The sequence below is a fragment of the Lichenostomus cassidix genome, chromosome 2 (assembly GCF_008360975.1).
Source record: "Lichenostomus cassidix isolate B80296 chromosome 2, HeHo_3.0, whole genome shotgun sequence".
NCBI classification, from domain to species: Eukaryota; Metazoa; Chordata; class Aves; order Passeriformes; family Meliphagidae; genus Lichenostomus; species Lichenostomus cassidix.
The window spans coordinates 47505785-47529307 of NC_139482.1; the positions used below are offsets into that span (position 1 = coordinate 47505785).

A 23523-nucleotide genomic window follows, 5' to 3' on the forward strand; every position below is an offset into this window, starting at 1 on the left:
CAACATCCCTCATACCAGTGGAGCTACCGCAAACCAATTATGTCAAGTGATCTACTGGTCAGAAAGCACACTCTGAAAAAGAGCCCCAGTGGATAACATTTAACAGAGTGTTTTTTAAAAAGATTAGAGAAGGTTACAAAATCTTTTTTTCCATTCAGCTGTAATGAATCATTCTGTGGTTGGTATTATCTCTCCCACTTTTTCCACTGTTCAAACTTCCCATTCGTCACAAAGTCACTCACTGCTGCTGTGGCCACCCAAAAGATATCTGTGTAGTTTGAGCCAGTTATCTTGAAGAGATGTGTACCTTGAGCAGGAGGTCCAGCCCTTCCAAAAATAGGTGTTTCAGATAAATAGGAGAATTAACATCTGAACTCACCAATCTGTTATCACCACCACTCAGAGAGTCCAGACATTTGTCTTATTCTGTCTAAATTCTGGAGCCCATCCAATCTCCATTCATTTTTGGCTTTAACAACCAAACTGAGAGGCCACCCCTCTGACACTCCCAGATCAAATTCTGATGCTTTCTGCCCTTCACATTACACAAATTATTGTAAATTGCCTAACTGATCTAATTTCCAGTGCTTTAAAATTTGTTATTCGTGGCCTTATTATACCTTTTTATATTCTTTTAGAATTATTTACAGTAAGTGAGCTACAGTGGGCAGTGCAATCCTGATAAATTTGTAGGGAATGATCTGGGTTACCCGAGCTCTTTGAGAGGAGCTATACAGAATTCATAAATGGTACTATTCACATAACAGTGAAGAGATGGAATTTGGTCTCAGGTTCCTCAATATTAATCACTAATCACTACACACATCAAGTTGCATAGCAGGTAGAGGCAAGATATGCTTGAAATCAGTCTGCTACTGACATCACTATATTTAAAAATAAAAGTAATCAGCAAAACCAAGAAGATGAGAGTCTGAGGTGATTTGCAATTGAGCTGCTCATTGAGATGCATTAAGAATTTATTTTTCCCCTCCCCATCTCTCCTTCAGAATGGTAAGTTAGTCAGCTAGAAAAATAGACTGGGAATTCTCATGGCTGCATCAATCTTTCTGTCCCTTCTCTCATAAAGGTAGTCCTCCATTCATAGCTTTACATTAGTAAGTGCTGCATTTAGAGTAGTAATCTTCACTTTACATAATCCTCTCCTTTATCTACTCCTGCTTTCAATTGGGAGCAAATGCTAAGTTGATCATGCATAAGATACATATATAAATGTCAACTAGCTCAGCTCTCTTCTTCCTCTGCTGCTCAGTGTTGTTGCAATGGATGATGTTGAAGTGCATCAGTGCTGACACTTATCCTGTTAAAGCTCTGGAAATGCACATCAGTGCTACTGTAATATTATCATTTTTGCATTTTTCTCTTCTGGCTGAACAGGCAATATGATTGATGACAGAAAGCCTGGTTAAGCAGAAAGCAGTTACTAGTAAAATAAGCATTTCAAGGAGTCATGAATAAAGATTTAAAGGCAAGCCAAAACCAATAGTTAGACACAGGCTATAGATCAATTTTCTTTAAAAAGCAAGCCTTTCTTTCTGTTATAACTGAACTTTGACTTAAAAGAATACTTCAGAAGACAAAAATACGCATACCTGAATCAAAACTATCCAGCCTGAAATCCTGTGAGGCAGCATGGATTCCAGAACCTCAAAGATATGAAAGCATGATAAAAATACAATCCAAACTCAAAAGATAAAGAGCATCAAGAAGTGAGAAAAGCAAAATTTAACATTCACACAGACTGGGAGGGAAAAAGGCAGAAAAGAATATTTCCTCCACAAAAACAAAGAGAGTGCCACTCTGTGGCACCTTTTTAAACAACATTTTTAAAGAAGTTTCTTCTGAGACAGAAAAACGAAGGATGAGAAATGTACAGGTTTACATGGTAGCCACACTTCATTATTTTATTTTGGTTTTATAGTTATTCCCTAAATCATTGTCTTATCATCTGAAAGATAGATAGATGATATTGATATCGATATCGATATCGATACATATAGATATATGAAGAGAGGGAGAGAGATATTCTCTTAATAAACAGAAAAAAAATATTAATTTCCTCAAGTCTTACTATTGAGAAGTTTATAATTTGACCTCTGGTAGTTTTTGTTTGAAGGGTAATTTCAAATTTCCCATAGAAGGGAGTTGCATCCACAGGTATTATAAAACTGCTGTTTCACCATTACTCATGACCTGTGTGCTTTTGAGGGATGTGCATTTCCAGTTGCCAGAGCTGCTGCCTCTCTACTCACCCTTTCCCAGTCTCCTCCAATGCAGTTAATGCCACTTGCTGGTTTTCTGCTGCCAGCACAGGCTTCCGTGATGCACTCAGCTCTGGAGAATAAGCCTGGGACATCCCACTCAGTTCAGTATATTTGGAAATTAAGATTATGATAAAACTGAAGGTCAAAAAAAAAAAAAACCAACAAAGCCCAAACAAGCAACCAAACCTGAACCAAAAAGCCTTATTTCAATATAAAATCTACCAATTCTGGTAATAGACAGACTGTCAGGAAACATCAACACCACAGTCCAGTGGCAACTTGCAGACAGTCTAGTTTTGCATTTACTAAGTATTTTACAAGTCTTATGTTAACTGTGCTTGGACAAAATTCCTACTCTTGTAGAAAAATATGAGTATGGCAGAGGAAAGCATCACAGAACCAAAAAAAAAAATCAAGAGAAGGTACCATTAAGGATATTATTCCAAAGTGCATGCTAATTAAATACCAAATAGTAGTATTTTTAACAAAATACCTGAGGTGTATCTGAAGAATCCTCCTAGATTTGCAAATTAAAAAACCTCAACTGTTTATTCCCTCCGTTTTTCAGCTGGTTCTTATTTTGGGGACAAAGAATCTCTAAAGAAAGAATCTGACTGCAGAAAGGGAGAAGCACTGATAGCTGCACTGCTGCTTGGGTGTTTATGTGATATTACATGTCTATCACTCCAGAACAGTAGGAGAAAGTAAGTGTGAAGTTTTAGTACAAACTCGCTACCATTCTGTCAGCTGTCACCATTTCCTCACTCCAGTCCTCCACCATTCATATTTCTCCTCAGGATCCTGTTCTGTGGAGGTACTAAAACAATTTACAAGCAGCTCATGATAGATAATATCAATTTTTTAAAACTTCTGAAATGATTCATAACCACAAGTCTCTGGCATTAACCACATCACATAACTCCCTTGTCTTACTGTTTTGAACTTTTACAATTTAAAAAAAGAGAGTACAAACAGAGGGCAGGATGAACTACTCCAGTCAGAACCAAAACATTTCATTTTATTTTAAAATGCTATTAAATTTTTGTTTAGATATTCTCAACATTCTGGATGGCATATGTAGAATAACTCTTCTCACATTCCTCCCACTGTAAATAAAACTCATAAAGCTATGGTGCCTAATGCACCATGGGGAAGGACTCAACAGATTAAAATCTCAGATTGGCTTGAAAGTATTTGGAGGAGCTCCGGTCTGAATACATTCCAGAAAGAGAAATTTACTATTTAAAGGAAAATAATATCTGTCAGTATATTTCTGACTGCAAAAGTTTCTTGCTGTGATTCTTGCTACTCTGCTTAGCTCATACACAGCTTAATCAAGTGGCTGCTTCTGGAATTTCTACACAACATTTCAGGACCAAGACAAAGACATGTTTTCTAAGCATGCCCTTCTGAGTTTTTAATGCTGATACATATAAACTTTGTGATGAACTTGCAATGCTAATAAGCACCATACCCATAAAAGCTGCCCTCAAAAGTCACCTTTGCTCCTGTGGTTCACATGCTGATAATCAAAACATATCTACTTTCTTTCTAAGATGTAACAGTCTTATTTAAGTAGTTTAGTTACTTCATCTAATGAAAATGACATTGACAACAATCTTGATTATCCAAAAATTATTGATGGATTCCACAAAGAGAAAGTTTGCAAGTGCTACTAATCATAATTCATCTAATGGACTGAAAAAGACTCTATTTAATTCATAAAATAAGAAGTTCAAGATGATTACTTTTGTAGTATGATATGCATGTAGTTTGAAATACAAAACCATGGCTTCCAGGATGTTGTTCTTCAAAGTATATGCATATTGATGCTATGTTATGAAATTCCAAATAATTTCTAAGATTTTTAACATTTGTTGGCAAGTTTATCCTTTTTGTTCGTAAGAGACAATGACATAGTAGCTACTTTGAAGTGTATATGTCTGACTTCTGTATTCATTTCAAAGAACACACTAGTGAAACCTGCAGGATAAGTGTTTCCACTAATACTAAACAGCAAAGGACAAGTTGGAGGGAATGAAATACAAAAATCAGCAACAGAAAGCAAGAATGTGATATAACAGAAAAACACTGAAAATTTAAAGGTGATTTTCTGAAATAAGTTCAAATATTGAAAAATAATATGGCTTCCTGCATTTAGTTTTGCACTCTGATTGTATACACATGTATAAAAATATATACGACCTTTCTCTGTATTAATAATACTACATTTATATTACACTACAGCTTTCACATTGAATCTTCACTCTGTTTTAACCAAGGATATGCTGCTTGGTGAAGTCAGTGAAACAGAATAATCTGCCTTTTTAAAATGTGCAATGCAGGGTTTACATGATTATTACATCATATGAGGCTCCAGTGTTGGATGCTTCCAGGTCCTCTTAATTAAACTGTAGTGGAAATTTGGCAAAAACTGCTGGCAAATTTAATCCAAAGCAAGCCAAAGATGCTGCTGGTATAGCTGTCTATGCCACAATTTATGTTTGCTATGTATGCAAAGTCAGGTAAAAAAGGGGAGACAGGAGAAAGTGGTGACTAATCACTGCAGTTCAGGGGTGCCACAGGCCACTTCTTTGACTGCATAACCGTAAAGGTGCACTTGGTGCAGGGCAAGGGCTAGTTCACCACTAAATAAATCACACCCACATAAATCACTGCACTGAACCAGCAAAGCCTTGCAACCACCCTGCTTGCATTCTTTGCAAATTATTAGGTTTGCTTCTCCCCCTTAGCAGATCTTGTACCCACAGTCCTTCTCAAGGTGCAGACCTGTACCTGCATCTTCTCTACCTGGGAACTGTTCTTCAGCACAGCACATGACAGATGGGTATTTCCTAGGCTTTTCTCCACAGATGAAGCCTGGCTGCATTCCTTCTTTTGTTGTGCCTTGGTCTGTTTATGCCTTTTATGACCAAGGATGTGGTCTGTGGTGGGTGCCAGTGTGGCAGAGTCCTGGAAGCCCCACATGCAAATGAAGAAGGGGCAGGCTGTGAAAGTTACTTCCTCAGGAGTAGCATGTACCACACACATTCCAGGTTCCTGCCAAAGTCAACCCCAGCTGGCAGCTGTAACCACTTTAAAGTGCTTGCCATCAGGGTGCCAAGCACGACAGGGAGCAGAGGTCCCAGGGGACCACGGCTGTTTGCCGGCAGGCAAGCTCTGGTTGATGCTATTTTCTCTGCTGCTGTTGCCATAGGAGACTCTCGGTTGAGGAGGAGCTCCTGATTTCCCCCCTTCCACCTTCCTGTTTGCTACAGCACATTCCCTGCCTCTGCGTATCTCGCCTCACATATAAAGGCAGCTGTCTCTAAACCTCCTCAGCATTCAGACCCCTCTCTCCCATGAGAAACACTAAGGTATAAACCTCAATTTTCCTCTACCAGAGGAAGACCCAGGCCAGATCCTATTGTTGAGCAGCATGGTCTGAGCAGGATGCCAGCAGGTGAGAGAAAGGCTCCTCCCCTGGGTTGTTCCTGGGGGTTGGCATGGTGCTACTGAAGAAGAGTGACACAAAGTCAAAATCAAAAGGGAAGTTGGAGACTGTGTACTTGGGACTCCCTCCTCCCAGCCCAGGCCTCAGATTTGAAGACCTGCACCATGCCCTTCTTCAACTCAAGGTCAAAATCAGAAAGAAGTTTTATAGCATGAAATTTTATGTCCCGCAGAACATAGAGCACAGACTTAGGCTTGCTAAGATATCCCTATGTCAAAGCAAGCATGGCCACATCCACAGTAATAAACAGCTTTCACATCAGGAGCAGATGTTTATGAAAAGTGCTGGCTGTCAGGATAAATACTTTTCTGAGACCACTCAACACATTCACAGATGATTCTAAGAGATTATAGGTTTACTAAGCAAACCCAATGCCAGAGAATATTCTTGCACATGGTTCAATTCAGTAGTATAAATGCAACCAGAGTGTAATGATATAGAATGGATGCTGGACAGACATTAAAAGGAAAACAAGAAAATCCAAGAACTTCCACTTGGCTTGAGCAGACATCTCTGGGTGTTTTCTCTCAGTATGACTGTAACTTGCTGCTGTGGTTATGTTTTACTGCCAGGTTTCCTACACACACACAGACAAAATGTTTTAAAAGTTGTGTGGAGTATTTCAGTCTAGCTAAATGGCCAAGTCACCAGGAAGCATCCAACAAAGAGAAATAATTCAGATTCTTCCTTAGGCAGCTGTTTTTAATATCAAATGTTCTCTTTCAAACCACCTTCTAGGATTAAGGTATGTTGAGTCCATCAGGCTGCTGTCACCACTCCTGTCTAATGTGGATCTCACAAAGAAGCAAAACAATTGAAGCTGAGTGATGTAGTAGAGCACTGGGCCTGGAGCTGAAGTTTATTATTGTAATTATTTTGGAATACAGCAATTTATATTTTAACCTGAAAATTACGAGTGAGTTTGAGATGCTGAATAAAAAGTTTTCTGACTTCATAAAGTGTGTTGCTTAAAACTCTAGGTGTGACTGCATAGCGCCATACACAACACTGGACTGACATTAAAAATAAACAGCTGTCACAAATTTTATATAAGAGAAAAAGGTACTTCTGCCCTTTGTAACTAAAGTAACTCTCTGCTTCTTTGTGTGTTTCAGACACTGAAAATTTCAGGCAAAGTGATGAAAGTGAAATTAGCAGGAAGCATGCAAAAGTTTCAAATTTCTGAGCTTAAGTTAATGAAAGCTTATAAAGTAGTTATGAGATATATTAACTGGGCATAATTGAGAGCATTGAACAAATATAGGTAAAACTGTGCAATCAGATTTTAAAAGTAATTTTATCTTGCTTTTCAAAGTTGAAAGTAAAGGAAAATTTATAGTTTTTCCTATAAAACAAATAGACCTGTTGTGTAGATATAAAATACAGAATTTAGAAATGTGCACAGTACAACACTATTGTATGTTTTACAGAGGAAAACACTGAAACTGGTATCTGAAAGGCCCTTTACTTACTTTTAACAAGATTACCATTTTTATAGCCTATAAAAATTATTTCCTTAATTGAAATAAAGATAGAACCTCTCTCATTTAAGAATCAAATAGCTGTCAGCAACGTGATAGAGGTTTGAATATGTAAAACAGGAGAGGGAATAGTTTAAAAGAAATTATCAGCAAAACTCCCCCAGATAGGAATGGTGGCCTTATAATTGCATTTATATACTTACTTACTGTGTTATCAGTAACACACAGAGCTCTAGAAGTAAAATATGCATGGAAAGAGAAAAGATTATAAACTTTCAGCTCTGTACCAGAGTGAAATTCATTAGATTTGGTCTTGAAGTCCATTAAATTTGATCAGTGTGTATAATTCACAGGTATTTCATATCTGTCTTTGTGCTCAAGACCTGTACAGGGGAAACAAGTTTGTTATAACCTCTGTGATGATCCTGCGGGACCAGCAGGGTGTTTGGCACTGGTACTGTGTGCAGTAGGGATCCTTGCAACCTGTGCACACGAAGAGCACACATGCACTGCATACAGCAGGGACACAGGAAGGAAACCACGGCAGCAGAGGCAAATCTGGTTTTGAGATGACTCAGAGGTGATTTCTGATCCTCTAGCACGGCTATCCTGGAAACCGCGGGAGAAACCCAAGCTGCAGATCACAAATAGGATGAGTCATCTGGCCTCAGGCTTGCTCTTATCATCCTCTTCCAGTAGGACCTTCATCTATAGATAAAAATACATCACCAGCAACATCAAAACTTCTTGTTCCTGCTCACAAACGGCAATTACACTCTGTCCCAGTGACCGCCCTGTTTGACGCAGGAGCACTCACTACATGTCCAAACCCCTGGTTTCCTGTTCCCAGCCACAGGATAATATGACAGAAGCCATCACTTATGTGGTTTATCGTATGCTTCTGTCATATACTGGGGAGGCACATGACATTTATCCCTCAAATTTATCCCCTTAGCAAAAAATGTGGCCTAGACCAGGTGCAAAGCTTGGCTAGAGCTGGCCTGTGCAGCTCTGCCACATGCAGGTAAACTGCATCCATTAAACAAATTGCACCTTTGGATGTGAAAGTCACACCTGAAACAGGATCCAACATTTAAAATGTTTCTGAATGCCACACCACTACTCACCATTTCTAACCAGCAGTCTTCTAAGGACTGGGGTTTATTTTTGAAATCTTCAGTAGGCTAAATGTTGTGATGACTGAAGACATTGTATCAAGATGTATTTTCTGGCCCCGATAATTTTATTAACTTAAAACAGATATAAAACAAAATGTTTAGAAAAATATAGTCTTTTTTACTTGCATGAATTGGATAACAGTCTGAAAGAGTCAATAAAGAGAACTCAGTGTAATTTTTTTCCTGCAAAAGCTTGAATGAATGCAGCTTGAAAAAGTTTCAACTCCTTTGGCACGTTCTTTAGACTCAGAACATTTTACATAATTTTGTTAAGATTTGGCCTTCTCAATGTCATCTGTTCAACTGCCTCTGCCTTGTGCACTCTTGTTCTTTATAAACTACTCATTATCCTACTTTTTCTTCTAAATGGCCACATAGTGCCAATTACTAGGGAATTTAAATACAAAACCAAAACAAACTTACGGAAGCCAAATTGTGCTCCAATTGCTTGATTATTTTATTCATTATGTCCATAAAAACATACCTCAATTAGCCCTTGGGAAAGTTTTTAGTTGCTCTTTTACTGTGCTAATTTCCACTCCTATGTTAGCAAGGAGCAGTACTTCACATAATATGAAATTTTCCACCCAATACAGCTGTGCAGATGCTAGCCTGTCCCTTGACTGGAATGCAACAGCTAATTCTGCTTGGACTACATCATGATTCAAGTATTCACATAACTTTCCATCATATTTTCCGGCCTGGCACTCTCTAATCCCCTAAATCTTACCTCAAGCAAATTTTGGTTCTCATCTTCATGTATCAAGATGATGTAATTGTTTGATCCCCCTATTTTTTCTGTCCTGCTGAGAAATACTACCATGAATATAGTCAAGCTTTTCACATATACTCTTCAAATGTTCAGATTGTCTCTGCAGATGAAGTTCTCCCAGTCAAAAAAGGAATACACAACAAGACTTTACTAGTTGAAGATCCCTAAGATATAGAGAGGTCTGAGTTCAGCTGAGCCCTCTTTTTCTGGAGCTTCTTAAATGAGATCTTTGGATTTGGTAAAATAGAAACCACTGCTGTATCTTTACCAGCTAACTTTGATTAAAAATACCTATATGAACTCAAATCCACCTTTGTTACTTGATATCGTGGTTTTGTTTTTCAATACAGAGGAATATATTTTTCCTCATTTTCTTACACTTTCTAGATCCCATTGCAAAGATCAGTCCTCTCTATCTCTCTGTTAGAGGGCTAACCTAAACACATGACTAGTGGAAAACTATACATAAATCTGGTGAATCAGTTCATTTGACACTGCCAGAGAGCAAACCACTAGTCTGTTTTCAGATGGCTTAGGTACGATACAAATCAGAATTAGGAGTTTCTTGAGCTGTTGTAAAACACTCATTATATCTCACTAAACTCTGGTGTTCATGGGTTTGCACACACTATAGCTACAAAGGATGGTCCCAAAGTTACACTCTAATATTCTATAAATCAGTATGTAAAAGGTTGAATGTGTTTTATACATTCAAAAGACAAGTCAAAACCCAGACAAGGAATAAAAAAAAATGAATATGTGAAAAGATGAAAATATTTATACTCAAATTACCAAACTCAAATAAAACTTTAACAAAGGCAGTAATTAAAAATAAATAAAGGCATTGTGTGTACATCCACAACTATTAACCACACAGTTATTCACATAATTTTGAGATTCTAGAGTATGGTAACATAAAAAAAACCCCCTGATTTTTCTTGCTCTAGGGAATCAAGTTCCAGAGCCATATTACTTGGAAGGATTAATGCCCATATTTCTAAAGACTCCTTGATCACTAAATTGTCTCAGTTCCTTTCCATCTGTTCGTTTTCTATTTATTCCACACTAACATTCATACACCTCTCTGGTGGTACAAATTCTGCAAAAATTTATGTAGTAGAAACTTCCTTTAGGGCTACCATTCATGTTGTCTTCAGGACAAATTAGGAGAATGTATCTCCCACTGACAGAGTTGGGTCATTCTTTAAATGCAAGCTGTGAAATCCCTTGGGTCAGTCACCACTTATGAGCAAAGCTAATTGCTCCTCAAACCTCCACAACTGGAACTTGTGGTAGTCTTGGGCTGCAACTCAGAATGGAACTGCCTGGTTTTGTTGTCACCTGGTCTCTCACCTCGAGACCACACAAGCTGATGTGTCACAGTAAGTCCTTACAAAAAAATTATTTATTTATTTTATGCTCTTTCGTTGTTTACCGAAACAGTTCTACTGCACAGAATTATCCTACCAGCAACAGTCTGTGTGACAGAGATCTGCACTTGCAGCAGCACAAATCACATTTGTCAGTTTTTCTCTTTCTAAACCGTAACAGCTATTTTTGGTTTCAAGAAATTAAAGTGTCCACCATTTCTCATACTTCCTTTCTGCTTTCCAGAAAAATACAAGAAATCAGAAAGCTCTTCCACTGCTATCAGATCCATAGTCTACTCATGGCTGATGCAGAAAAAGCCAATAAATACATACAGAGCTCTAAAGTTACAGTGGCTGCTACGTTGCCAGGCTAAGAACAGTTCTGCCGAAGAGCTGGGGAAGGTCAGATGTTCTCTCATCTAGGACACAGACAGGAAATCTAAGATGCAAAGGGCATAGATTGACTATGCTGTAGCATCAGCATTTATGTGGCTATAGAGCCACAGAAGAGACCACAAAAGATTATAAATTAAGGTGATCAAGGCCTCCACTGTGTTTATAAGCAGGTGGTCATCAGAACTACACAGGCATTGGCTTCTGAGCATGTACTAGGGCACATAAAATGACTGGTTAGCAGGAAAAACCCATCTCCAGTTTTGTCTCAAGGGTTACAGGTCTCAGAAGGGTGTACAACTGTTTTCCATTACTTTGTAAAAAAATGTGAGCAATTTGGAACTAGGGCACTCTGGACATTAACAGCTCATGACAAAGAGCAGACCTGGAATCAAGTGGTGTGCACAAAATGGAGTGAAATAGTTTAAAAGTTACTCAGAAAAATTATGCAGTCATTCATCATAAATCCATTGTGGTTTATCCATTGCATAGTTTCATTATACTTTTCATATACATTATATAAAACTTGAATCATTTTGATTCAGGGAAAAACCCCGTAAACTCCTAACCCCTTCTCTCTGGATGCGTTTTATACTGACCACAAAAACTGCTGGTCTTCATAAGCTAAGTATATAACCATTAAATTCATTAAAAATTTTGTAGAACTATGTTCTCTAGCCTAAAGAAGGATATTCTTTTTTATTTTTCAGCATTTTGAAATACCAAATCCCTTTACATTAACCATTTTGTGATATCCAAAGCACACATATAACTCATTCCAACAGTGCAGTTAAAGAACAGGCTGTGTCAGCCTTTTGACATTTGGTACGCGAGCATTACCTCATTCCAGTGTTTCTCTTCAAAACTTTTTCTTTTTTTTTTTTTTAATGTATAAAAAAGTGGCTGCTCATGAAGAAAGTGGTCTGGATAAACATATAGGCAGTTTGTGAAGGAAACCCCAAAAACATAGACTAATCTTTGGATCTTTAACTTCCACATAGTTGTTGGGTTAAATATCTCATCTTTCTTAGTTCTTTCCAATTTTGTATGTCTATGAAGGTTTCAAAAGTTGTTTTCCTACTTCATGCAGGAAAATAAAGATTATTCAAGGGCACTCCTCCACTTCCAAGCAGGCCAATGCAGAGCTTGTACTAGTTCCAAAGTTAGGGGTTTCCAGTAAAAAATGTAGGAAATTATTTATGTTGGCCATATAAACACTTTATTTCCAATCGGAATACAAAATCTGTCTTGCCACCTAGTTGATGTAACCCAAGCTGTTAGGACATAGCACAATCTCAGCACTGAAAACTGCTGCTAGAGATCTGTGGAAACATTGCCTCATTCCCACTTACTGCAAAATGAACATCCTTCAGTTTGGGAAGATTAAACTGTGAGGACAAACATCTATTCTAGCATCTCTAAGAACTTGTTTTCCCTACTTTTCATAATATTTTCATGAAATTAAAGTAATTTTTCATTTGGGCTTTGCAAGTCATGTTTTGGTGAGCAGTACCAGAAAGCTTAAGAAAAGCAATAAGAAAGTCACTGAAACTAGATTTTCTTAAGACGCGGTAGATACACATAACAGCACATAGTATGGCTGGGCAGGGTTTCAAAAATAAATTGGGTGCATAGACAATTTATGGTTCTGTAACAACATGCACATGTGAAATGTGTATACTTAAGAGAGACCTACACTTCATTTGTGAACATTCTCAAACCCATACCTTCACAAAGAAATTCCCACTATTTGCAATGCCTTTAAGAGTTAGTACACGAAAATAGCCCCACCTTACTCTGGACTAATTGTGCTTTCTATGTGTATAAATAAACTTTGCCTTTGTCTTCTGTGGCTTTTGGGGGGCTGCTGAGATGCAGCTGTGCATTTTTAAAATTATAACTTTGTTCTGCACCAGTGTGATGACAGAACTGCACTAATAGTGTACAAGCATGGGCAGTCACCACTATTTGGCTCTCAAGACGCTCCTTTGGTCACCACAAAGTCCACTAAAAGCTTCCTTTTTTTAGTCTCCGCTGTCTCACAATTTGCAAGTAACACAGAGTGAAGGCAGATTACTAATTAGGTGCCAAGACTCATTTTCTCACATATTAAAAGGATATGGTTGACTCGCCTTCGGGCAAAGGAAACAGAGGAGAAACAGCACAGAAAAAGGTGATGCTTTCGCCCCCCCTGCATTCCCCAGCTCCCTCCTGATTTCCCTCTCTGCCTTTGCCATGTCAACGCCTGTGTGACAAAATAAGGTGATCGGGGGGAAATTACCCTTGGAGATGGAGCAGAGATGGTGCTGGGGCCTAGTACAGGGTGGGGGAGACTGTTAAAGCCGTTGAGGGGTGGCGGTTGGGTGGACACTGAGTGTCCCCAGGCCAGTGGCTACTCCAGGACAGGGACAAGGTGTGCAGGTGGGCTGGGGGTGCATGTCTGCTCCTGGGTGGCACCAAGCCATTGTGCTGTGGTGTTTTGGTTGTGGCAGGCGTGTCTCAAGCCGTGGGGTGGGAGAGTGTCTGGAAGCTCCTCCTGCTTATGGCATCTGGTGTAGAGCACTGTCACCCCTGAACTGGCCTGTGCGTCTGTGCATTTGCTCACTTACACAGGTTTCTCTCTCTGTGTGTGGGTGTGTGTGCATTCATGGGCCAATAATCCACCAGACTGCCACCTAGGAACACACAAGGATCCGCTGCCACACACGAGCTTATGCTCAGGGAGTTATGTGTCTGTATGCAGGTACCTACACACAGGAGCACATCAAAATCTCACAAGCTCTTCAGGTATCTTCATGTATGTGTGTGATGGGGGTTTGTGCTAAAATATTGGATGGCTATCTGCAAAGGCTGTGCATATTTGAATATCAGTTTGACAATGTATCTGAGTGCACACCCAGGTCTATTTTTATACCTGACTAGTTCATGGAAGCAGTTTTGATTGTAAAGGATGTAGTAGTAGATGCAGAGTTTGCACATCCATGATGAAGTGTGGATAGAAAAATGCCTTTTGTCAAGGTTAGAGAAGCATGTTGCCTGTTTCAGAGACAATGGAGAAAACATTCTTGTCTGTCCAGGTTTTATACGTATAGTAGTGACTGCATTACTGAGATAATATTATGTGAAAATTTTATTTAGGTATAGATGTCACGTGAAGCTCCACATCTGTCACATATAGCTACAATGCCAGCCTCCTCTGCACGTGTATTTGCACACAGCAGTATGTGTCTGTTCTGCAATGCTGTGTTTTGCCATCTGAGTGTGTATGACTGCATATTTTTAGTTTGAGAGCATGTGTAGAATGATTGGGATGTATAGACCATTTTCATGTACTGGTTTATGTTTTGCAGAATCAGTCTTTCAAGGCATTGATTGTCATTGCTCACTGACACAAGGTAACAATGAAAGACATGTTCTTTTGCCTAAGTTTTCCTACTAATATGGCGTATTCTCATCTGCCAGCTGCCTCTAGTGTCAAAAGTCAGCATCATATCCTTAGAAGAAGCCTCTCTTTTAAAATTTTAATCCTTAACAACATTTATAGATGAAATGTGAAGCAAGCATGAGGGTAAAAGCTCTCATATTGGCTGCTGTGCCTCAATCTGTGATCTGAAGGGAACAGTTCTGGTGAGCCTATCAGGGCAGTTCAAATCCTTGACACATTTGCTGCTTGACTTGTCAAATAACAGTGCCAGAGGAGGTCACATTCATGGGGGCACCTTCGTTTACCCCAAGACAAAGACCACCACCTTAACCAAGAACTCTAGAAACTCAAGCTGCTCATGCTGAGTTCAAACTTCATCCACATATATATCTTAACTGAGATCGTTCTCCCGCTCCCTTCACAGTTAATTATCTATTTAGAATAAATAAATAAAGGACATTATTTATTAATGACAGAATGATGAATGTAGCAGGATTCCATTTGGGAGTTTAGTTATGGGGAACAAGAATGCCATTGCTTTCTATGTATCCCAGCAGACAGGAAGCCTGATTGGATGTTATTAGAGTTGAAGCTCTTTAATCAATATTTTTCAGAAATGGTCTAGTATTACAGCAGCTGTCATCCCATCAAAGTCCCTCTGGTTATTCTGAGTACAGTAATTACAAGCTTGAAAAATTGTGGAGGTCAAATGTTTTGAACACCTTAACAGTTTAAGAAGCTAAATTTTCTCTTGTTTCCTGTGCTATGTGGGCTTTGCAAACAAGTTGTATATTGCTCCACAAAATTCTGAAGTGGAGTATTAACTACCATTGTTGGAGGGGCTTTGGTTGAGTTAGTTGCTGAGGGAATCAGAAGGCAGTGATGTTTTGAGAAGAGAACAAGTCAGCTCTGTATGTCACATGGTCTTTTAAGAACTTTAAAAGTGCTTTGTATTTTAATGGTTTTCCTATAATCACAGGGAAATGGCAGGCAAGAAGAAAGAAATCCAGCTCCAGGTATAAATCCTAATTAGCTGAACAACTTTAGAGAGAAACAGATGTTTTTTCTACCCTTTTAAGGCGTTAAAATGTTAATTCATTTTGTTTCAGACTGTAATAACCAATCAACACCAGTGGGATGAAATGCTGCAGATACAGGGTATAGTAGGTACTCACAGTTCATATTTTCTCTTTAATCTCTCATGGAGATATGTGCAGGTTTCCATATTTATATATCATCTTTAATGGATACCCTAGAAGACCAGTGCCATACCTTTTAAAGAAAGGCTATATTAATATATATATATATATATAAATGTATGCCATAGAGTCATTGAATCATAGAATTGTTTAGGTTGGAAAATACTTTTAAGATCATATATTATGATTATGAATTTAAAGTATCTTATATGATAAATACTCATAAAATTCATATTTATCTAAATTTTATATTTGTATAGTACTATACAGCAAGGTTTAGAAAATACCTTTCCAATGTGGTGTTCTCTGTGATAGGGGGTTGGACACTTTTGTGTGTAAAATCTTGCACAGACTAAATTAATACTGCAGCATTCTAGAGAATATGTGTTCCATGATGTGTATTAATTCAGTTTTCAGCTCATTTAGTTGTGTTTCAGTTAAAGGAACAAATCTGTAATGGGATCATATCTACAGAGGGATAGTAATGGGCAAAGGGTCAGGGAGGTAAAAATCTTGTAGAGTAAAGGTCTAGATAAGAATGAAAACCAGCAGTGGGAAAAGAAAAAGAGAAATTAAAAGGAAAAGAAATATGAGAGAAAAGTTGCTGTTTAGATCAATCATCTCAAATAGTATTCTGAAGTAGGGTTTCAATGTCAAAAGTAGTGGAAATAAAAGAGTATGTATCCACTAATGTATCCACTGAATCCATTGGTGTATTCATGATGCACTGATTGACTCGAAGAAGACTGAAAGATCCATGTGAATACCTTCCCACTGCTGTTCCAACCCAAACATAAATGTCTCATTTTATAAGTTCCACAAGTCACCTGTTTTTAATTCAAAACCATTACATTTTAGTAATAGATGTGTATCAAGCTTGGTGTGGTCCTTGCAAAGCTGTGCTGAATTTATTCAAAAAGCTGAGGATTGACTATAGTGATGACAATGTGCTACATTTTGCCGTGGTAAGGACATAAATCCTGTGTGACTTTATTTAAATTTTAATTTAAATATATCTTCTGATCTGCATGTACAGACCTTTCATTTTACTGTCCTTCTACTGAATTGCCATAATTTTCGCCTGGTTGCTTTCCCTGCATATGTCCTCGAAAGACTTTGTTTAGAAGTAGATTAGAAATGGTAATAAATATGTAAGAAGCCATAACAAAAAAATGAGTTGATATCCCACAACTTTTGTTTTCCTTGATGAGATTGCAGAAATATTCAAAAGCCAGGCTATACAACTTTCAATGGACCATTGCATTTAAAATTTTTACATCCCTGAAAAACTGTTGCATTTTTTTTGCAAATGTTACCTTGTATTTCATTTTTAAGAGAACAAAAAGGGGGGAATTAAAAAACTTATCACAAAACTGTAGTAGTAAAAATATTTGTTTACACTAGCAGTATATCTATATATATGAGTATACTATATTTAAGGTTAGGTAAATTTGTTTCACAGATTCAGTTTCTCCAAGATATTGGCCAAGCTCATACTTTTCACTAGTTAGTGAAAACTTTTAATTCCATCATGAAAGGACTTTTCAGAAAAAACATGAATTGCTTATATGTAAAAGAGGCAGGGAGTTATGTTCCAAGGCTATTTCAAGTGCTTTCATACAGTTGACCACATTTCACAAAAAAATTATAACACTGCATAATCTCTTCCATAAAGACTACATGGGCTACTTCTTAATTTATATATATTATTATAACCTACATGAGAAAATAGTATCAAGAGAAGATATTTTTCCATGATTAATTGCTGTAATACAAAGGGAGGACTGTCCCATGTTATCAAAACTGTTCTTTCTTCATCCCTGTGAGGACTGTTAGTTGTATTTAGGACTGCAGTTTGAGTTTGCAACATCAAAATATATAAGACTGGAGTTTTCTTGTGGATAAAAAGGTTTCCTTACATACATACATATATGTGCATATGCATACACGCTTTTGTAAGCAAACAGTGTTTTTTGTCTGACTTCAGGCAGAGGCTGACAGCATTGAAATTCTGAGACCATTTAGGAACAGCTGTGAACCTGTGTTTCTTTTTTGTGTTGTAAGTACATCATATCACTTTCTTTAAATGTGCTTCCTACTTTTGCCTGAACTTTTCAATAGATTTTAAAATATACATGAAGCTGTATAAATCCCTTTTTCACATTTTACACTATGTAGGATGGTACCACCAGATGTTGTTTGCTTGAGCTGTTTCCCATGCCTGAATGTGGTGGTTCTTGAGCACATTTTTGTTGTGGCTATTGCACATACAGCCACAGAAGAGTTGTGGTAGTCACTATTTTGGTTGCTACTTAGTGAGAAATCCAGGTAAGTTTTCAAGGTTTCCCTTACATAAAGTGCCTACATGCAATTACACTGAAATTATTATTTTATGCACGCTTTTCAACAGGGAAAGAGAGTTTATATTTCCTGGCATTATAAGATTTCTAAGATAATAAATAAAATTGTGTTTTCACACTTGAGGAACTGTAGCAATGAATCATACATTTATTATCTCTCACTGATGGAGACAGAAAAGTAGTTCTCATAGGACACCGTTGTAGAGCACTGCTCACTTAAGAAGAGAATAATACTTTCAGGATAGTTTCAGGTTTGACTCTGAATTCTGTCTATAGATATTAGCAGTGATTTTGGTCATCATTGGCTTCACTACTGTGCATCTGAATGTGGCAGAGCATGAACTTAGAAGTCACACCAAAAAAACAAACAGAAAAACCAAACAAACCACACATGAATGAAAAAGAAAAAACAAAGAGAAAACTTCATGTTATAGAAATAAGAACTAGTAAAATCCATATTTGCATTTGTTTCCAACTGTACTTTTAGTGCTGAGCCTAGAAATAAACATGAATAATTAGGTGGAGAAGGAAGCAAGGAATTAAATGCATAAAGATTCATTCTGAAATAATAGAGGCAGTAGTACCTTTGGTATTCCCTTCAGTGGGCATAGGAAATTATTCTGTAGCTGGAAAAAATTAGCAGGATACAGCATGTTTCAAAAATTCAAGTAAATATGTCAATCACTGAGTATGTTATTTTCTCTTTTACAGTATGGCAAAATTCTTGCAATAGTGAGAGGTGTAAATGCTCCTCTTATAGCTAAGACAGTAACAGAGCTCGTGGCAGTAGAGAGGGAAATTGCAGCTGGACAGAGGGAACGTGTTGAGGTACTCACAAATGAGATACTTATGTATAAATGTGCATTTTTATTATACTTGCACTGCTACCCTAAATGTCTGTGATAATGTTTAGACAATGTTTGTTTTTTTGAATTTTTGTCCTAACAATGAAGTGATATATATTATGAGTATTGTTTTTTTTAGAAATCTTGTAAAATTATCTGTGTTCTAAGAGACTTTTAAAGGTCATCTAGTCCAACCTCTCCTACCACAGGCAGTCACATCTTTCACTAGTTCAGGTTGCTCAAAGCCATGGGGATTGCTCTGTACTTAATGAATCCAGTTTGCTACAAAAGCCAAAGGCCATCCAACAACTTTATTCCATCACTTTTCACTCCTGACTTCCAGGTAACATGAGGAAATAAGGACAGCTCAGTCTGACCCGAACAGCCTGCACTGCGAAAGATCCTACAGCTGGATTTCTCAGTAGTAGCAGGGTTAATCCTCCCCTGTTGCTTGTTCTCCCCAGAACCGCCAAATTTCCATTATGGTACTTTATAAAAACAACAAATTTACAGATCAGCCTAGTAATGTAAGAAATGGAGAGACAGAGAAAATGCCACTAGCTCATAAAGGTTTTTGTCATCTTTTTTCTTTCAGGGCTACGTATTTTTAATATATAACTCAGTAACTGCATCATATGAAGCAAAGACATGGGAAATAATCGTCTCATTGCTTGTTTTGTTAAAATGGAGATGAAAGAACTGCATTTGCAGTAAAAAAAAAAGATTTTTAACAAACTGAAATTCAGTTAAGGAAAATCAGACTGACCAAAGATCATTCTTAGAATTGTTTGTTTTCCAGGCTAGCAAATCCCTTCTTACATTAAGATAAAGGTGTTGTAAAGATGTGACAGCCATGTTCGGTGACTTTACCTTTGCACTGGTGATGTACTTTTACTCCATTTGCAATTATCTTAGGTAGAAGAACTTGTTTTCCAAGAAGAAGAAGAAGAAGAAGAGTCCTCAGAAGAGTCTTTTGAGGAGGCTAAAGAGGAGGGTAAATATATTTGATTTATTTTAGAAATGTTAACAGAAAGAAAGGGAACAAATGTCTTTTGATTAATAATTGTCTATGTCTAACGCAATAGACTCTCCTTTGGCTGAGTTTATGAAATGCTATGATTGAGCTTTCTTCTGTAAGGAATTAATATATTAGACTGTCATCATCAATATATTTTCACCCCCACACTGGGAACTTTCAGACTTTAGGCAGAAGTGATATGTGCCAGAGAATTTTCCTGTGTGAAGTTAAGGCCTGAAAGTCACTTCTACACAGTCCCCATGTGAGCTGTGTACTTCTGTTGAGATGGAATACCAAGATGGGGTCAACCTGAGAGGACTGGAAGAGTTAATCTGGGAAGCAATGGCATGCCTTCTATCCCAGATTATTTTAATTAAGTCTTTCACCAGATTAGATTTAAGAGCAGATTTATATAAGAGCATAAATCCACAGTAGAAGGATAAGCTTCCAAAAAGATTGACAAATAAGCACCATCCTGTTTGCAAGTCCTGTCTGTGATTTATCTCAGGTTTGTCATGAGCTGAGAACTACATCTTTTCTATTTTTATTGGGTTTTATCTGTGGCTACTGAATGTTCCTACTGCTTCATCTATGCAGAGAATGCTATTTTGCACTGCTGAGATGCAGCACACTCCTTCATCCTCTCCTTCTTTTTGATCTTGTTTTCTTTTTTTCCCTGTGAGAAGGCATTAGATCACAGTCACAGCATCCCTTTTCCTTCCTCTTCATGTTGGGGTTTTTTGGGGTTTTTTGTGGGTTTTTTGGGGTGTTTGTTTGGGGTTTTTTGTTTTGTTTTGTTGGGGTTTTTTTGTATGGTTCAACTGACATATTCCTGACCTCAACTTTAGCCTTTATTTTCTCTCATAAACCCTGTGAGACCTAGTAGTACAGCATTATCACTTAGCAGTTATCTACAGGCTTCACACTAATCCCCAAAACCTAATCATTATAGAAAATCAGAAAACAGAGCTTTAGCTCAGGTTCAGCTTCAGGTTAGGGGATCTCTCAGACACTGTACTACATTAACATTTGGCAGTAATATTTCCCTTAACACATGCAGGTTCCTGTGTTTCTAGTATTGATAACAAGCAGTAGGCTGCTGTTTCCATTAGTGCTGTCTTAAATTCTTCTACAGTGTTTGGGATCTAATTGAGTTACATTCAAATGCTTAACTGCAAACTTCAGCTTCTTCTGACCATTTTCAGGGATCTGTACGCTATGGATGTGGTAACATTGTGTCTACCCTGTTACAGCAAGGAACACCATTTTACATATTAGATTGTGCTGGCAAGCATGTGTGACTTCCAGAGATATTGATTGCAAATGCCTTCAGCATTCACAATGCTAAGGAATCTAACATCCACTCTGACAAGGAATATATGTTTTACTGGAAATCTCCAGTATTCATATAGATTTTCACTTAGTGAATTTTCATTAGTAAAATTCATTCTTTTCACTTTTCTGGTCTTGTACATACAAAGGTCTCCCTAGACAAAGGCTCCATCAGAAGCTGAAATTCTCCCACTGCAGCTAGCTGCATGCATTTCTCCACCATAATGGCTCCCAAAAAACAATAGCTCATCAGAAATGTGGATTCCAGGGATGAAAAAAGTTAGTCCTGCTCTGCAAGACATGCTTTACGTGCTGGAGCCATTTTTTGGGACCTCTGTTTGGCCATACCAATATTTAAATGGAGAATTACTTAGAGAAACCCACTTGCAAGTAATGGAAAGTTTAGTTGTACATTTATTTTGATGAATGGTCTAATTAGCACATTATTTTTTCCCTTTTTCAGAAGTAATCACTTACTCTGTTGGAATTATAAAACCTGATGATGTCTCAGAGGGACGTGTAGGAGAAATTAAAAGAAAGGTAGAAAAAAATTTAAAATATTCATTCATTCTATTTATTTAAGAGCCATAAAAGCAAAATGTAAGGTTAAAGAGATCCTAATTTATGCCCAGATTTTAGAACAGAATCTGATAAGGCTTCTCTGCTAAGGATGATAAAAACACAGTAATTTTTACCTGAAATAATACAACATTTAAATTTATTCTGTTGCTTTAATATTCTATGCCAGTAGAGGTTAGACATTGATTCATATTGTTTCTGTTACCAAAAAAGAAAAAGACTCACAACAATATATACCAAGATGAAATCATAAGAATTTTAAAAAATGTTATGACAGGGACAGTGACTTTTGAAGGAAAGGAAATCAGAGTGTTACATGGGTTGTTTCCTCAACTACCTTAGCTGAAAAGGAAGGAAGCTCAGTAAAGGCAAAAAAACTAGGCACTGCTTGAAAACAATTTAGCTGGAGCAGCTGCTACTTGGCTTATGAAGAGTGTTCTCCTACACTGTTTCCACAGTCAGCCTTGTTGGGGCAGTCTGAAAACACTCAGCAGCATCACAGAATGTTGGTACACAGGTTAATATCAGTGTATCATCAGTAGTGGGACTGGATACTGCCTTTGCTGTTAAAACATCAATATATGGTACAAACCTCATACCAATGGACTATGAACTTTGATGTAAGTCATATAAGTGTGCATCACTCACAAATACTTGAATTTAGGGCAGTAATAGAGCTTAAAACAGAAAACCACAAAGTACATTAGATTTTTCTTTTTTTGCTGTTTCTGAGGCCAAGTAGTTTAGCCTAATACAATAATTGTTGACAAGTACACATTCATGTGACTACTATGATTATAAAATAATTTATAATATTCTGCAATGTCAGTTGTATGTTAACAACGATCAAAAGGAGCTTATCCAATGTGAAATAAAAGGGATTATTAACTACTAAATTAATGTACTACATATGTTGAACTGCACTGTACTTTTTCACAAACATTAACTTAGGGGTATTGCAATCCTGAATTCAGTTGAGTGTTTTAAAAGGCTGGAAGTTCAGTTTAGGCAAAGATAGCAGTTATATTTTGACTATTTCAGGAAATTTTAAGATAGCTTCAAAAATCAATCCATTCAAAAATCAATACATTTTTAGATTTACAATAACATATGATTTTGTGTGTATCCATTTTCAAATGCCCATGAGTAATAACTGAATAATTGCAGATTAGAAATGCAGGCTTTGGCATTAAAGCAGCAGAGGAGAGAATGCTTACTGAAGAGCAAATCAGAGTGTTTTATGCCCGGAATAAAGACCAGGTAAAAACAAACTTAGAACCTAAATTAAAGGAACAGGTAAAATATATCACTGCTACCAGATGTCCTTGCAAATCTTTGTATAGTAAATTTTAAGATTTGAAGAACAGAATTAATGTCGATTTAGTACATAAAAAAGGAGATATTCTCTCTCCCTTTTCTTTTACTGACTCATACTAATATCACTAGGTAGCAGTCTAATATTCCAACCAGATTAAACTGACCTCCGATTAAACACTAAAAGATTTTGTTCTCCTTTCTGTTATCTAAATGTGCATGATCCTTAAACATGGTGCTAAATTTCTAACACTATTTATCAAGATAAATTAGACTGATTTTAAAATGTGTTATGACAGGCCCAGTGACCTTTGCAGGAAAGAAAATCAGAGTGCTATATAGATTATTTCTGCAATTACTCTACCTTGGCTATTAGGAGCTGAAATGTGGCACAAACATATATATATATATTGTGTGACAATATATATGTATTAGACATATATTCTTCCAGCCAGAAAATAA

At 37.3% G+C, this 23523-nt stretch overlaps 1 protein-coding gene and 1 long non-coding RNA gene across 12 annotated transcripts in view; one reads left to right on the forward strand and one right to left on the reverse strand.

Moving 5' to 3' along the window:
• On the reverse strand, positions 1 to 13334 carry LOC146441323 (uncharacterized). The gene is made up of 4 exons (XR_014849855.1): positions 13272 to 13334; positions 2271 to 2352; positions 1611 to 1664; positions 1 to 1419 (listed from the first exon to the last, which is right to left on the reverse strand). It is a non-coding gene; the product is annotated as an uncharacterized LOC146441323 (long non-coding RNA).
• NME8 (NME/NM23 family member 8) overlaps positions 13321 to 23523 on the forward strand; it is a 25200-nt gene continuing 14997 nt past the window's right edge. The window contains exons 1-10 of one of the 11 annotated variants that reach the window (XM_085051427.1): positions 13321 to 13403; positions 14341 to 14385; positions 15394 to 15430; positions 15524 to 15581; positions 16472 to 16578; positions 17601 to 17672; positions 18685 to 18801; positions 19734 to 19812; positions 21632 to 21708; positions 22915 to 23007. In XM_085051427.1, the coding sequence (XP_084907553.1) occupies positions 15398 to 15430; positions 15524 to 15581; positions 16472 to 16578; positions 17601 to 17672; positions 18685 to 18801; positions 19734 to 19812; positions 21632 to 21708; positions 22915 to 23007 (636 nt within the window). In that variant the 5' untranslated portion in view covers positions 13321 to 13403; positions 14341 to 14385; positions 15394 to 15397. Of the gene's footprint in view, positions 13412 to 14340; positions 14386 to 15393; positions 15431 to 15523; positions 15582 to 16471; positions 16579 to 17600; positions 17673 to 18684; positions 18802 to 19733; positions 19813 to 21631; positions 21709 to 22914; positions 23008 to 23523 lie in introns of all 11 variants that reach the window. The other 10 variants (XM_085051425.1, XM_085051429.1, XM_085051426.1 and 7 more) reach the window with 10 other exon arrangements.